At 43.4% G+C, this 14,685-nt stretch overlaps 1 protein-coding gene across 4 annotated transcripts; it reads left to right on the forward strand.

The window, feature by feature from the left end:
• The first annotated feature begins 2,877 nt into the window (after nucleotides 1-2,877).
• Nucleotides 2,878-12,159, forward strand: ZNF622 (zinc finger protein 622). 4 transcript variants are annotated; one of them, XM_080611415.1, is made up of 8 exons: nucleotides 2,925-2,987; nucleotides 4,252-4,386; nucleotides 5,708-6,323; nucleotides 8,144-8,398; nucleotides 9,054-9,216; nucleotides 10,013-10,125; nucleotides 10,988-11,131; nucleotides 11,758-12,159. In XM_080611415.1, exons 3-8 carry the CDS (start codon nucleotides 5,717-5,719, stop codon nucleotides 11,883-11,885), a joined length of 1,410 nt encoding a protein of 469 aa, XP_080467541.1. In that variant the 5' UTR covers nucleotides 2,925-2,987; nucleotides 4,252-4,386; nucleotides 5,708-5,716; the 3' UTR covers nucleotides 11,886-12,159. The 4 variants fall into 4 exon arrangements, with proteins under 4 accessions (XP_080467540.1, XP_080467541.1, XP_080467539.1 ...); XM_080611414.1 differs by lacking the exon at nucleotides 4,252-4,386 and having other exon boundaries at nucleotides 2,878-2,987; XM_080611413.1 differs by lacking the exons at nucleotides 2,925-2,987; nucleotides 4,252-4,386 and adding an exon at nucleotides 4,494-4,511.
• The last annotated feature ends 2,526 nt before the right edge of the window (nucleotides 12,160-14,685 follow it).

The following is a 14,685-nucleotide window of genomic DNA, read 5'->3' on the forward strand; positions in this document are numbered from 1 at the left end:
AACAAAAACAAAAATAAGCTTTTCCTGGGAAATCAGTAAGTTTAAAAGCCATTTAAATTTCTTAGATGAGTTAAAATGCTTATTCCTTGCTGCATGATTAGGACAATCTATACAGTCAGAAGAGTCCAACTTCCAAGTTGCTGGTGAAACTTTGTAGGACGCCCAAACAACTGTGTACTTCCTCATACAGGAGGATACTGGTGCCAGGAGAGAAACAGGCTATACAGCAGAGGGAGAGGTGGGAGGGAGAGAGCAGAGCCTAGCCTAGCCTAGCCTAGCTTTTCTGGGATGGATTGATGGGTGTCAGTGATGGCATTATAACAGCGTGCACTTTATTGTTGTTTCATGAAGAATACTTGTGGTCATAAAAATACGTAATGCAGGAGCACTCTTCTAGGGTAATAGTTTAGATCAAGAAGGAAAAGCAGTTGGAGGAGTTTCTTGGACTTTTTGTAAATGATCCATTTTCTGGTTTCAAGGTAAAAGACAGATTGATTTTTTTCTCTGGTCCGAGTCTTTTTTTTTTTTTTTTTTCAGAAAGAAAAAAAGCAAAACTTGGACGAGCAATCATTAAAGTTTAGGGGCATAATTTTGAAACAGATTTGAGTGTCTTTAGAATTTTATTTTCTCATGGTAGCCAAGTCCATTCAAGTCCCTAAGTACTGTGTAATCAGAAGGAGCTAATACTGTAACATTTAGTATTCTTCCTCAGATAGTGGAAGGGTGTTTAATATTCTGCAGGAAATCACCTTTTTTCTCCCAAAGAAGCACACATAAGAAGTACTTTGCTTGGACACGATACATTCCAATGACAGCAGTTTGACAGCAAAAACCACAAAATATTTCTCTCCTTTCTGAGATCCCTTGCACACTGCCCAGTTGGAAATCCCTCCAGAAACTTTCACCTTGCTGTATGCTAGCAGCTGCCACAAAATGGCAGTTACTTCAAAGCCCCTGTCACAATGGTCCACAGCATCTTTCCTACGGAGCACTGTCATCACCTTCTCATCCTCCAAAACCAAATACACAGGCAAGAAGAAAGGCAAGCGAGCTTTGAAACATGCGTCTGTTCCGTGGAAAGCCTGGGGGTGTGCCATTTCCTGTCAAAAGGCAGCACAGGCAGCAAGAGGGCATAGATCAGGGTGTGGACATATGAGCATGGGATAACAGAGTATGATCTTGCTGTGGAATCAGTACTGCTTGTGTTACCTGCTGTGCTCTCACCTAGCAGTAAATGGAGGAAGCCATGTGTTTCTGCAGTAGTGGGGCTGAAGTGCTCCCCCTCCCTTGCCATGCAGTGGCTTCCTCACACATCCCTACGGTGTGTGGCTGTGGGATGCAGTTCAGTCCTTCGTATTCATGAAATTTCCCCTTGTGTTAGTACGTCCAAGTGACAGAGGGATCGCCATTTGGCCAGTGGGTGGCTTTCATAGTGCCAAATCCAGCATAAAAGCACCTATTTTCAGCACACATGGCTTTCTGTGTATGTACTACACAGCTACTTACTGTCCTTCAGTTTGTTCAGGGAAAAAAAAACATACTCCATGCAGAGGAGGGGAAATCATGCTAACCCAAAGTAATAGGATCTGAAGAAATACTCGTTTTACTTGGGTTTTGTTCATTTTGCACTTTTTCCAGGCTGTCTAAGCTTTCTGAACAATTTCCCTGTAGTCTCCTTGTCTGTTCTCAGCGTATGAGCAGCGTCAACAGTCTGTGAGTAACACCTGTCCAGGTAACCAGAAACTGGAAAATTACAAAAATGTCTTTATTTAAAGTATTTTGCAGCACTTTACCTAGCCTGATTACTATTTTGTAAACATGGAATTATTATATTGATTGTTTATAAAACCATTTAATAAATATGTGTTAGTTTTTATCTTTCATCCTGTTGAATTGTATGTTTGTTCCCAAAGTAGGAAAAAACCACGACCAAACCCCACAAGGACACCACCAGACCCCCCTTAGCAGAGTTTCTGCTTATGTCTTTTCCCAGCCTGACCTGGGCTTGCACCCACTGAACCCGTCTGACAACATTACATAGTAGTATGTAAAGGAAAAGGACCTGGGGGTGCTGATTTACAGCCACTGAACATGAGCCAGCTTGTGCCCAGGCAGCCAAGAAGTCCAACGGCATCCTGGCCTGTATCAGAAATAGCACAGCCAGCAGGGCCAGGGCAGTGATCACCCCCTGTACTCTGCACTGGTGAGGACACACCTCATATCTTGTGCTCAGTTCTGGGCTCCTCACTATAGTAAGAGAGACATTGAGGTGCTGGAATGGGTCCAAAGAAGGGCAACAAAGCTGGTGAAGGGTCTGGAGAACAAGTGTGATGAGGAGCACCTGAGGGAACTGGGGTTCAGTCCAGAGAAAAGGAGGCTCGGGGGAACCTTACTGCTCTCTACAACTACCTGAAAGGAGGTTATAGTGAGGTGGGAGTCAGTCTCTTCTCCCAAGTAACAAGCAATAGAACAAGAGGTAACAGCCTCAAGCTGCGCCGGGGAAGTTTAGGTTGGATATTAGGAAAAATTCCTTCACAGAGAGGGTGTTCAGGCATTGGAGCAGGCTGCCCAGGGCAGTGATGGAGTCACCGTCCCTGGAAGTGTTCAAAAACCGCATAGGTGAGGCACTCAGTGACGTGGTTCAATGGTGATCTTGGCAGTCCTGGGTTAACAGTTGGACTTGATCTTAATGGTCTTCTCCAACGCAGCTGATTCTATAATTCTACTTCAGGAGCCAGGCTGCAGGAGAGTTGGTTTTCAGCCGAACAGCGGCGGGGGCAGGAGCGGCACAGGGTTCCCAGGGGCCGCCATCTCCCTCTGGCGGCGCACCGGGCATGGCGGGCCGTAGGGCCTCCGCGGCGGCAGGGGGCGGGAGCGGCGCGGGGCGGGGCTCCCTTGCCGGAAGAAGGAGGCCTTGCTCGTCTGCGTGGTAGAGCGTGGCGTGTTCTTGCTCTTGTAGCAGAGGCCTTTCGCCCTACGGGTGGTAGGTGCGTGTCCCGTGGGGCTGGGGGGCGGGAGAGGCCGCGGGGAGGCGACCAGGCCGGGCCCGGCCCAGGACAGCACACCTCCGCTCTATCAGGAGGGGCGAGGCCCGGTCCCAGCCGCAGCGGGTGGGCCGCGCGGGCCGGGGCGTGCGGATTGGGCTCCCGTGGAGCGGATCCTCCTTGTGGTGCCGGTCCGGGTCACGTCTGGAGGCAGCGGCAGGCTCCGTGCTGCTTTGATTCCGTTTATTTCAGTCGTTTAGGTCTCCCCGGGTGTAAGCGTTGCGGTCAGTGTTCGTGTCCGGCTGGTGAGCTCAGGCCTATCTTGTGTCAGCCTTACGAGCGCCGGATGAATTCAGATTCACATAAAAGTGACGAACAGCAGGCGTCGTAAAGGCCCTGTGGGGAGAAACAGCCTGGGGCTGAAGGCTTGTGAGTGCCTCGAGCCTCGTTTTCCTGAGCCTCAGTGCTTTGGGTTTGTGGGTGAGAGTGCCCCGGGGTAAGGGGCAGAGCTGGCGAAACCTCGCGAGGCTGTGCAGGGGCTCTTTCTGCTTTACACAGCTGGAGTGGTAAACGTTATTTCTCCACTCAGTAGTCAGACATGGAGGTTTATGCCTTTAGATCCTCTCGGTTACATACCTTTTCTGGCCTGTTTTGAGTTTCCTTATTTTCAGTTAACCACAGGGTAATCTAGTGTGTAGCAGCTGTCTGCCTGTAGTCATGGAATCACAGAATGGTTTTGGTTGGAGAGGACCTTAAGATCAGCTAGTTTCAACTCCCTGCCAAAATAGACCAGACTGTTCTGTCCCTGAGGTTTCTGTAAGGATTTTGTCATTAACAGCATGATTCCGTGTCCCTTGATTTATGGCATTAAAATACCTGCTTGGACTGGGAAAGGGATAGGGAGCTCTGCAGGTGGGAGGGCAGTGCTTCAGGGAGCAGTCAGGATCCTTTGGAAGGCAGAGAATATATTTTTCTCTGAAACAAATTGCATCTGTTACACTGAAAGGATGAGTAACACTATTTCAAACATAACATCTTGGCCTTTATTTTCTGTTAATGTGTTCTTTGTCACCGTAGGATTACAGATAGGGCAGCAGTAAAGTCCAATTCTTCCAGGGAACAAGCGTTTCATAAGGTACCTTTCAACTCTGCATACTTGCATCTTTCATTGCTGCTTCTCCCTGTTAGTAGCTTCTCGGAGGGCTGCTCTTCCTGTGCCTGCTTTCAGACCTCCTCCTCCTGATGTGCTAGTTGGTTTTTTTTTCAGATTAAACCACAATTTTTCTAAATCACTTAAAGGATGGGGGTGGCTTTACTGATCTCCAGTTAGAATGCGGTTTTTTGCTCTTTGCCTTCAGAGTGTTCGAGAGATTCCACCAACTTTGTTTAAAAAGAAGAAAAGGTAAAGTTTCATTAAACACTGAAAAGGAAGGAAGAAAACATGTAGCTTTGGAAAGGACAGCATCAGGGAGGTCCCTGCCCTCCAGCTCTCCTTTGACAGCACAAGTAGCACAGCTGAGATGAATGGTGAGAAGTGGAGAAAGACCAGGAGTGGGAGTGGCTTCAGGCACTACATGTAGGAATAGCTGACCCAATCTCCAGATTAACAGTTCTGCAGTGTGAAGTTTTGTTGACAGAACATGCACTGTACTAAAATAGCTGAAAGGGTTTTATTTTTAAATGTGATTGCTTTTTTTCCCATCTGATTAGGCTGTGGAAAATGGGAAGTGGGCATGAAAGCATGTTTTCCTATTTTTACCCTTGTTCTGGAGCAATCACTGGTCTCCTCAAAAGCCTATAATTGGCAGAACAGAAGCTTGATAAGAAACATTAGTTTCTGATTCTCAGTAAAAAGTGCAGAGCTTTCGAAGCGCTGCTGCCAAGGCTGGGAATCCTCTCATCCTGTGACTTACCCTGGATGAGCACAGTGGGTGCTAAGTCCAGAGCTGTGATCCTCTTGCAGCTGCCATGGTATGAGTAATCTCTGATAACTGTATCAAAGTCTTTTCTTTTTTCTTCCTTTGCCCCTTGTCCTGGTTTCAGTACATAGCATGCTGATTGGTAATCATAGAATCATAGAATAGTCAGGGTTGGAAAGGACCTTAAGATCATCTAGTTCCAACACACCTCACACTAAACCATGTCACCCAAGGCCTCATCCAACCTGGCCTTGAACACTGCCAGGGATGAAGCATTCACAGCTTCCCTCGGCAACCCATTCCAGTGCCTCACGACCCTCACAGCAAAGAACTTCCTTAGATCTAACCTAAACTTCCTCTGTTTAAGTTTGAACCCATTATCCCATGTCCTATCACTACAGTCCCTAATGAAGAGTCCCTCCCAGCATCCTTATAGGCCCCCTTGAGATACTGGAAGGCTGCTATGAGGTCTCCACGCAGCCTTCTCTTCTCCAGGCTGAACAGCCCCAACTTTCCCAGCCTCTCTTCATACGGGAGGTGCTCCAGTCCCCTGATCATCCTCGTGGCCCTCCTCTGGACTTGTTCCAACAGTTCCATGTCCTTTTTATATTGAGGACACCAGAACTGTACGCAGTACTCCAAGTGGGATCTCAGGACAGCAGAGTAGTTGTCTAATAAATTTAATTCTGTACAAGAACTGTATATCTTACGTTGCCTTACATGGGTGCTGCCAGGATGTTGTGTTTGAGGTTTTTTGTGGCTATTACTTGCCTTTGTTATCGTGATTATTATTTTTTCCCCCAGTTTCTAGTAATGGCAACCTACACTTGCATCACTTGCCGCGTGGCTTTCAAGGATGCTGACATTCAGCGTGCCCATTACAAAACTGACTGGCATAGATACAACCTGAAGCGTAAGGTCGCTGACATGCCTCCTGTTACAGCTGAGAACTTCCAAGAGAGAGTCCTAGCACAGAGAGCAGTGGCAGAGGAGCAGAATAAAATCACTGCCACTTACTGCACAGTTTGCAGCAAGAGATTTTCCACCTTCAATGCCTACGAGAATCACTTGAAGTCCAAGAAGCACTTAGAGTTGGAGAAGAAAGCTGTCCAAGCTGTCAGTAAGAAGGTGAAAATACTAAATGAAAAGAACCTGGAAAAGGGGCTGGCTCCAGAGAGTTTGAACAAAGATGAAATGAATGCAGCTATTCAGCAAGCCATCAGAGCTCAGCCGTCTTCCTCTCCAAAGAAGATGCCTTTGCCTCCTAGTGATGCAAGTAGCTCTCCTGTTTCTGTGGGAGGTGCCACCTTATCGCAGAGTAGAGAGCGATTGGAAAAACCTCCACGGCTACAGTGGTTTGAACAGCAAGCGAAGAAGCTGGCCAAACAACAGGCAGAGGAAGAAGAGGATATGGAAGAAGGTAAGGCAATAAACATACTGACAATAGATAGCTTGGGTTAAACGGTTTTGCCTAAAAACCTCTTTATATTTCTGCAGTAGTACAGCATTTCCCATCACAAAAGATCTTCGTGTTCAATAAATTAACAAAGTAGTTAAAGGTTGGCCCATGCTTGCTGTCAAGGACTCCGTGTCAGTGTCTGAACTGCCATCTGTCAAGATATTAATGCGTGTGAAGGTTGAATATAAGCAGTTACTAACCTCAGCACTGTTTCCCATGTGAGAATCCAGGGGCAGTTTCATTTAAGGAAGACTAACATAAAAGGTTACCCTAAAACTACTTCTGAAAAATAGATGAACAAAAGTCCAATCACGATCATTCGCTGTTGTCCCACCAATCACTTCACTGATCTGTTGAAGGAAGTGAGGCGGGTTTTGCTTTTCTCTGCCTATCAAGACCAGTGGAGAAGGTTTGCCTTACACTTTGTGGCATAGCTTCTCAGCATGTCGGCATCTGTATTAAAACTGGTTCAGGAGTTGCCACCCCAACTGCCTTTTCCTGATGCTTTTCCCTCACCGCTTGTGTGGAGACAGGTCTTTGTTGGAGGTCAGCCTGGAAAGGAGACAACTGAAAAGATCAGAGCTTAAGATTTCCCAGAAAAGGCTTATTTGTAACCTGTATGCTTTCAGTGCTGTAGTTTACAGTGCAGCTCCAAATGCATCTCTTGGAGCTGCCCAATGGGGTGATTAAGCTGCAGCAAGGGGGCAGGTGTGAATGGAGTGGGACCATACTATGCCTGCTTCATTACTGAAACCATTGCGTCATGTTATTACATCTGTTACAGCAGTTTTATGCTGGTGAAATTTCAGTTGCAGTTCAGGGAATCTGTTCTACAGGAGTAGAAACATACGCTTCTGAACATGCTTTTTAATGTCTAAAGAAGGAGCCAACTTGCACCTGTTTTATGTTAACGTGTTAGTCATAAATTGTAATGCTAAAATCCTGGTAGGTTTCTGAATATTAATTTTTTCCTTTTAAGCGTTTGTCCAGGAATGTTTCCTGTAAGTCCTGTTAATTCAGTGTGAGGCTTTTAAAATTACTAAGCTATTTCCTATAGCAAAGTTCTGTAATTATCATCCTACAGCACTGAGAGCACCGTGTTCCCTGTTCACAGACCCTGTGCACATGACAGTTGAAAGGGGACTAGTAGGAACAGAGTACTGCAAAATGCTCACTGCCCCAGATCTGAACTCCTTAAACCAGATTTCTAGACCCCTCTGGAACTATAATCAGATTGCTGGTTTGTTTATCCCTTAATCAGCTCTGCAGTAATCTTGCAATTGTGTAAAACTGTTAGTATATCTTGGTGTTTACTAACACATAGGTTGTCTGTGGCAGCTGGCTTTGTTCTTTGTTGTTAAAGGTGTATGTATGAACAGGAGTGTGGTTCCCCTCACTTCTGGAAATGAGTATTTGCATGATTCTGGTGGAGTTGTATTGTTTTTAATGAGCCATGCTTGCATTCTTGTGCTGTGGTGAATTAAATTTAAGGCTTCATAACAGCAATAAAGTGTTAATAGTTGAGAAAATGGAGGGGAAAGAATACTAGAATTGCCAACTTTTTTTATGAGCAGACTTAATCTTTGATATGCATCTTACAAGAAAAGGTGTTTTACTGGCAGTCGTATATTCTTGCTCCTGGAAGTGACAGTGTGGCACTTAACTGTAAGAATAGAAAATGCAGTATTTTCCGTGGTAACTTTTTCTAGCTTAATTGGGACTCCTATTGCTTAGGACAAGTAATCGTATAAATAATTCTGTTTTAAAACTTCCTTTTAAAGACTGGGAAGATATGGATTCTGATGAAGAGATTGGCTCTGAAGAAGAGATGGAAAGTGTGGGAGGAGAAGAGGAGAGGCAGGCAGAAGCTGAAAGCACTCCTCCTGCTGGGGCCATACCAGTCACAGACTGCTTGTTCTGTCCCCACCATTCCAGATCTCTCACAAAAAACGTGGCACATATGACAAAAGCTCACAGTTTCTTCATTCCAGATATAGAGTACCTTGTGGATCTCAGAGGACTAATCAAGTACCTGGGTATGCCTGCAAATGTTCTCCAATTTCTTTATTGCTTACTTTCTCTTGGATATGACTTTAAAAGTTTTTGGGTTGGTTTTTTTTTAGTGTAAAAATCTGAGTGCTGCCCAATATTTTGATCATGAACAAGACCACAGTCTTTCTGGGGAGAGTAAGAGAAAGCCTCACTAAGCAAACGTGGTCTTGTACCTGTATTAGTTTTCTAATGCTGAGAAAGTTGTCCAACTACATGTAATCTAGGACAAAACTCTTATTACTAAAGTGTGCACATGAACTACTAATGGTTCACAAGTATTTGCCTCATTGTAAGCGAGCTAAAAGCAATAAAAAAATATATCTTCTTGAAGCTTACAAATAATGGAGAGTAAAATAATTTTGAAGTATCAGATAGAAAACTGTTGGAAGTATGAAATTTGTTGGTGAAAATACATCTTGATCAATACTTTGTCATAAGGAACCTTTAAATGCACAGATTTGTCCCTGATGGAGCCATATGGTCAAGGCATAGGAACCGCAGGGCTGTTGTAGAAATCAAGGGCTCAAGGCTCTTGCTCGATCTGTCTGTCTGCAAGCTGGGAAGCTACACTACAGAAATGTTAATTATTGACAAGGGAGGCTCTGTTCAGGCCAATACAGGTGTTAATGTTTTCTGCAGGAGAGAAAGTTGGCATTGGGAAAATCTGCATCTGGTGCAATGAAAAAGGGAAATCCTTCTACTCTACAGAAGCAGTACAGGCTCACATGAATGATAAAAGCCACTGCAAACTCTTCACAGATGGAGATGCTGCCCTGGAATTTGCAGACTTCTATGATTTTAGGTGAGAAAGCCTTTCTTTGAATGGAGCACAGACTGGAACAGACAAAAGGACAGTTGAATATTACATCAGAAACTATTATTAATTCTTAACATTTCATCCTGTTTCTGGTTCTGATGCTTATTTTGCATAGCTGGTTCATTGCTTTTCTAGGTAAGCATAACATCATGATTGCTTATCCTCTCCTGTGACCACTAATGCCAGTTCTACGTGAAAATATATTTTGAATTCTGTTTTGTATGTTTGCTGTTACTGAGTTTAGATTTCAGTGCACCAGCAGAGACCATAAAAGGGTGTAACTGTCTCTTACCTTTTAGGCAGATTATGGACTTAATACCTACTATGGACTTTTTTAAATAGCTGGAGTTAAACACGACTGCTGATATTTAAAGGCCTTTTGTTCAACTTCCCATAGCATATCCTAAGCTGTGTTCATTTTGGTCAGAAATACCTCCTATTATGGTGACAGATTTAGTGGAGCTTCTTGGAGTACTCATTTAATGGTTGTGCAGAGTAAGTGGGCTGCACAGTGGTGGCTTTTCAGCCTAACTTGCTGTGAAGTGTGCAGCAGCAGAACCATGCTGAGTTCTGCACATAGAACCAGGTGAAGGATGGGTGGACTTTGTCTTCAGCCTGTATTCAAAGCAGGGTGCTACTGGAAAGAGCTCTCAAGCCAAGATAGGTGAAACTTAACAGTATCTGTGGCTTGCTATAGCTGTGTGTGGCAATTCTATGTAGTGATTCTGGATAGTTGTGGCTGCTCACCACGTACAAACAATGTACTGCTACTCTTCCACAGGAGCAGTTACCCTGATCACAAGGATGGGGAAGATGTGGAGGTGCCTGGAGAGCGCCCAACAGAGAAAGAGTTGGATTATGATGATGACACCATGGAGCTAATCCTTCCTTCAGGTAGTTCAGGCATAGTATTTGTGTTACAACATACTTTCTGTATTTCTTATAGCTGCAGCCTTTTCCTGCAGCATAGGTCACTGTTTTTAACTTTGTTGAGAGAAAGTAATTTTGCATTTATCTTTGGGGTTTTGTCCTCATCTTTCATTGTTTCCACTACCAAGTAGTTCAGCTTTTTCAACATTAATGTGTATGTGGACTGAGGCAGGGGGTTTCTTTGCTCACTTTACATTGACATGTGACTCTCATGGTATACTCACAACGTTTCTATATCTTGTTTCAGTACAACTTGGAGAAGCTCTAACTGAAGTTATCTAGTGTAGGTATTTTTTAAGGAGGCAGCTGGTAACTTAATTTAGTAAACTAGTTCAGAAAAACTAATTTCTTTTCAAAAATCTTTCTCTTGCCTTGTGTAGCATTTCGCTCTCTTGCTTATATTTGGTTGGTTGGTTTGGTGGGTTTTGTATGATGGAACTTCAGTCCTTTCATTCTGAAAATGGCTGCCAACTATGTAGTTACAGAAGACTTCCTGAATGTCAGCAAGTTACTTCCCTGGTTACTTTGAAATAGCATTGCCTGTGTGTTCCTTCCCCTAATTAAAATACAGTTTTCTGATAGCTGCCTTTTTGTAGCTGAGGCTGTCTTGAACAACAGCATTCTTTGGTTTTGTTTCTTCAAGGTAGAGTGCACTACGGCAGCTCTTATGGTAATTACAGTGAGTTCCTAATAGTCCTGAAGCTTTTAAGAATTTTTAAAAGCATTTCTCAGCACAGGTATTTTCTACAGTTTTCATAATATGCCGAGTCCTACGTTTCGGAAGCTGCTTTGTTATACGTAATAAGATGTTCCCTCCTCTGAGCAGGTGCAAGAGTGGGTCATCGTTCTTTAATGAGATACTACAAGCAACGATTTGGTCTGTCAAGAACAGTGGCTGTAGCAAACCACAAGAAAACCGTGGGTCGGGTGTTGCAGCAGTACAGAGCTTTGGGCTGGACAAGTCAGACAGGTGAGTGACAATGTGGGGTTTTTGCGGAGGAACTAGTTCTAGGGAGTCATCACTCTGCAATTAAATAGGTTGAGTTTGTTTCACATTTGAGGTTTTACGCAGTATCCCTTATATTTAGTACCCTTATATTTAGTTCCCTTTCATTCCTGACATCTAAACAGAGTAAGTTACAGGAAGTTGTATGCGTCTAAAATCCACTGCAGCTTCTGTGCAAGCCTTTCAATGCATTAACGTGTGTTTTGGTATTTGGTGACTTCCTAAGATTTGTTGGTTTCTGCTGTCAAAACCACTGCTCTTGCTATTTAATAATGTAACATAAACCAGTCTTTCTTTGACAGTAGAATACTTTTCTGATTGGGAGCAGTGATGTCTATATCCACTTTTGAAACAGAAGAATCACATCCACCTATACCAGTACTGGAATGCAAAACAGCCTTTTCCTTTAATCACAGTTGTGGATATTCATAGAGGGAACTGACTTTGCCCAAGAGAAAAGTGAAAAGAAACATGCCAGTAGGGGAAGGAAAACATATAGCTGACTGCTGCTGTAAATGGACAGATGTGCTGGTTTGCATACAAGTTGCTTACACATACCCATCTTTTCTCTTCCTCCTCTCTCCCTGAAGGGGCAGCCTATGCTCAGCAGCGTGATATGCAGTACCTGCAGAGGATGAAGTCAAAGTGGTTGCTCAAGACAGGAATAAGTAACAATGCTACAAAGCAGATGCATTTCCGGGTGCAAGTCAGATTCTGAGTTCCCAAGAGAGCTGCATGAAACTCTTTTCTTGAAAAAGGGATTTAATAGCTTCTGGCTCGAGGATTCTTTGTTAAAATGGACTTGGTACTTATCAAATGGGATGTGTATGTTGGTGTGCCTTCCTGTTTCTAGGAAGAAGAGCAGGGAGCTTGTCTCTTCCAGTGAGATGAAGGTTGGCTTAACTTAAAAAATAAAATACCTTAAATGGGATACGTGGCAAAGTAGTCCCAGATGTTAACTGTGGGGCAGTTGACATTGTCATTTATCTGAATATCTTTCATTTTCCATTTCTGCAAAATGCCAAGAGAAGATCCTAGGCCTGGGAGGCTGAGATGCAGTGTGTTGAAGGTTTTCACTGGTAGTACCATATGTCAGTTAGCTGGGTGGTTTGGACTATCTAGTTGGCACTAAAGAGGTGAAAACTTGAGATTGTGGGATGGTTAAGTGGTAATTGGTTGAAGAAATGCACTGGTGAAAAATAGAAGTCCAGGATTAATACTTTCCCCTGAAGTTGACTGTACTTGCTTAATGCTCCATCTCAGGGCTGGATTAATAATTTACAGTGAAGTTGTTTTATGTGGAATTTAATCAATTTTTCTACCTAAAACCTGCTCGAAGGTACCATAGCATCTAGATCAATGTCAGTCAAAATTTCAGACGATCTTTTAAAGATTTTCTGATTAAAACACTAAATTTACTGTTGATTTCAGCTTTGTTTGTTCCTATTGAGTACTGGTGTTTTGTATGATCTTGCTGAAGGAAGGTGACCCCAGGAGACATGTATTTGCTAGAATGGACTCAAGGTTTCCCACTGAAGTAGGTGAACTGTTACAGGCAGGTGTAGACAAAATCTGCCTGTTAAAACAGCTGAGGCAGCAGCACTGGTGTTGGTCCTGGTGTTTTACATGTTTAAAAGCTTCCATGACCTCACCAGTTCCTCTGACCTCACGTAAGGAGGTGGCACTTACACCCAAAGGTGTAGACTCGCTCATGAAGCCCCTAGCTGTAGCATGCTGGATGCTGTGAGTGTATGATGCCACAGGCAAATTGCTGTTTGCTTGGCTATGCATTCATCATTAAGACATTTGCAAGTGGTTACAGTCAGATTGCACTGCTGCATTTTAGGATGACTCTGGATTCTCTGGTAGTGACTTTCATTGGCATGACTTTCATATAAAGTTTTCTGCCTCTCTTGTGAATGGGGTGTGCATAATATCAGTGGGAATGACAGGGGGAGACTTTGTCAATTAACATTGTATTTTGACCTCTTAAAATAATCTGCTAAGGTCTTCCTAAGAGGTAAATTCAGGAAAAGTAGTATTGTTGGCATATCAGCACTTCTGCAAGAGCAGGATATTTATGGGACTCTTAGGAAAGCAGTCATTTCACAATGGAGGTGCGTCCTATGTATGCTCACATTTGAATTTGTTCTAGTGCATTTTGTTTGGGTTATTTGGCTTTACTGTCAAAGTTAGAAGGAGATCTAGTCTTAACTATGTGACTGAAACTATGTGGATCTTAAGACATTGTATCCTTTACTACACTTATAACCTGGCCCAACTTGCAATTATGGTATGGATTTCTGGCACCGAGGGTATATCCTACTTGTATTTGTCAAGCCTCAACGTCTAGCCCTTGAACTGCTTGTATCTCTTTCTTTGAAGTTAGAGATTACTGTCAAAGGGTCTTATGATCATGGACAAGTTAGATTGTCTTTACACATGGAGCAAAATGAAGTGCCACAAAAATGTAGAATTAGAAGGGTTAGATTTCTTAATCAGAGTCTTAACTTGAAGCCTGTTCAAGTGGCTTTGAATACCAGTCTAAGTCAGCAGTGAGCATCAGAGCGGTTGGTATTCAGTCTGGAGCTTTTAGAAAACTGGCATGGAATATCCAAAACTTACATTAAAGACAGTACAATTATCCTGGGAGAGTCTTTTGCATAACCTAGTACAGTTGCTAAAGTCCTAGAGGTAGGTGTTAAAGGAGTCTTGGCAGTGAAGGCATAATTACAAGGAGACAATTGATCTAATGACAGGTGATGTTGTGTCTGTAAGGTTCAGTCTGAAGGTACACTGAGTTTGCTGCTCTCCGCAATGTGAAAGGGCAAGCAAAGGGAACTTCTGTTCTCTGTGCACACTTGCTCAAAGAAGCCTGCTGCTTGTAAAAAGATGGGGATTGCCTGAATTTCCCAAACAGTCTAGTTCTCAAAGAAATGCAAGTAAGCAAAAATAAGAATTGGTAGTCCTTTGCCGACTCACGGAGAAGCTGAAGGAGGCATGTATGTACATATGATTCTGTCCTATACATCTTCTTTCAATTTAGTCAGAAGAAAATGGAGAAGTATGGAAGCTACTGGTATTTTACAGGAAGATTTTAACTCTTAAGCTGAAATTGGGTGCCTTGGAAAACCACCAGAGGGCATAGGAAAGCGTTTCCCAGAATTGTTTACTATGAAAATAAAGCCTAGTAAGAGTACATTCATGCACAGTGAGAAGGCAGATCTTGCCGCTAACATGAGTTAGGACTGGCACTGGACTTCCCCGAGATGAACTGCTATTGGTATCTTTACGTGGGTCCAGGGAGAGCATTGCTAGCAAAGGGTAGCTAAGAACCGATATGCAGATTGTCTGCAGTATTCAGCAACAATGCTGCAGTCTGCACAGCTTGTAGGTAACTCCAGCTATGTCAAAGCATCTGACAGTATTTTTACTAAACACTCTTTAACAGTGTTACAGTTTAGTCTTTTACCTCCCTGACTAAATCCTAAAGATTGTATGAAGGATAGCTAAGGGCA

Source organism: Psittacula echo (genome assembly GCF_963264785.1).
Source record: "Psittacula echo genome assembly, chromosome: 2".
NCBI classification, from domain to species: Eukaryota; Metazoa; Chordata; class Aves; order Psittaciformes; family Psittacidae; genus Psittacula; species Psittacula echo.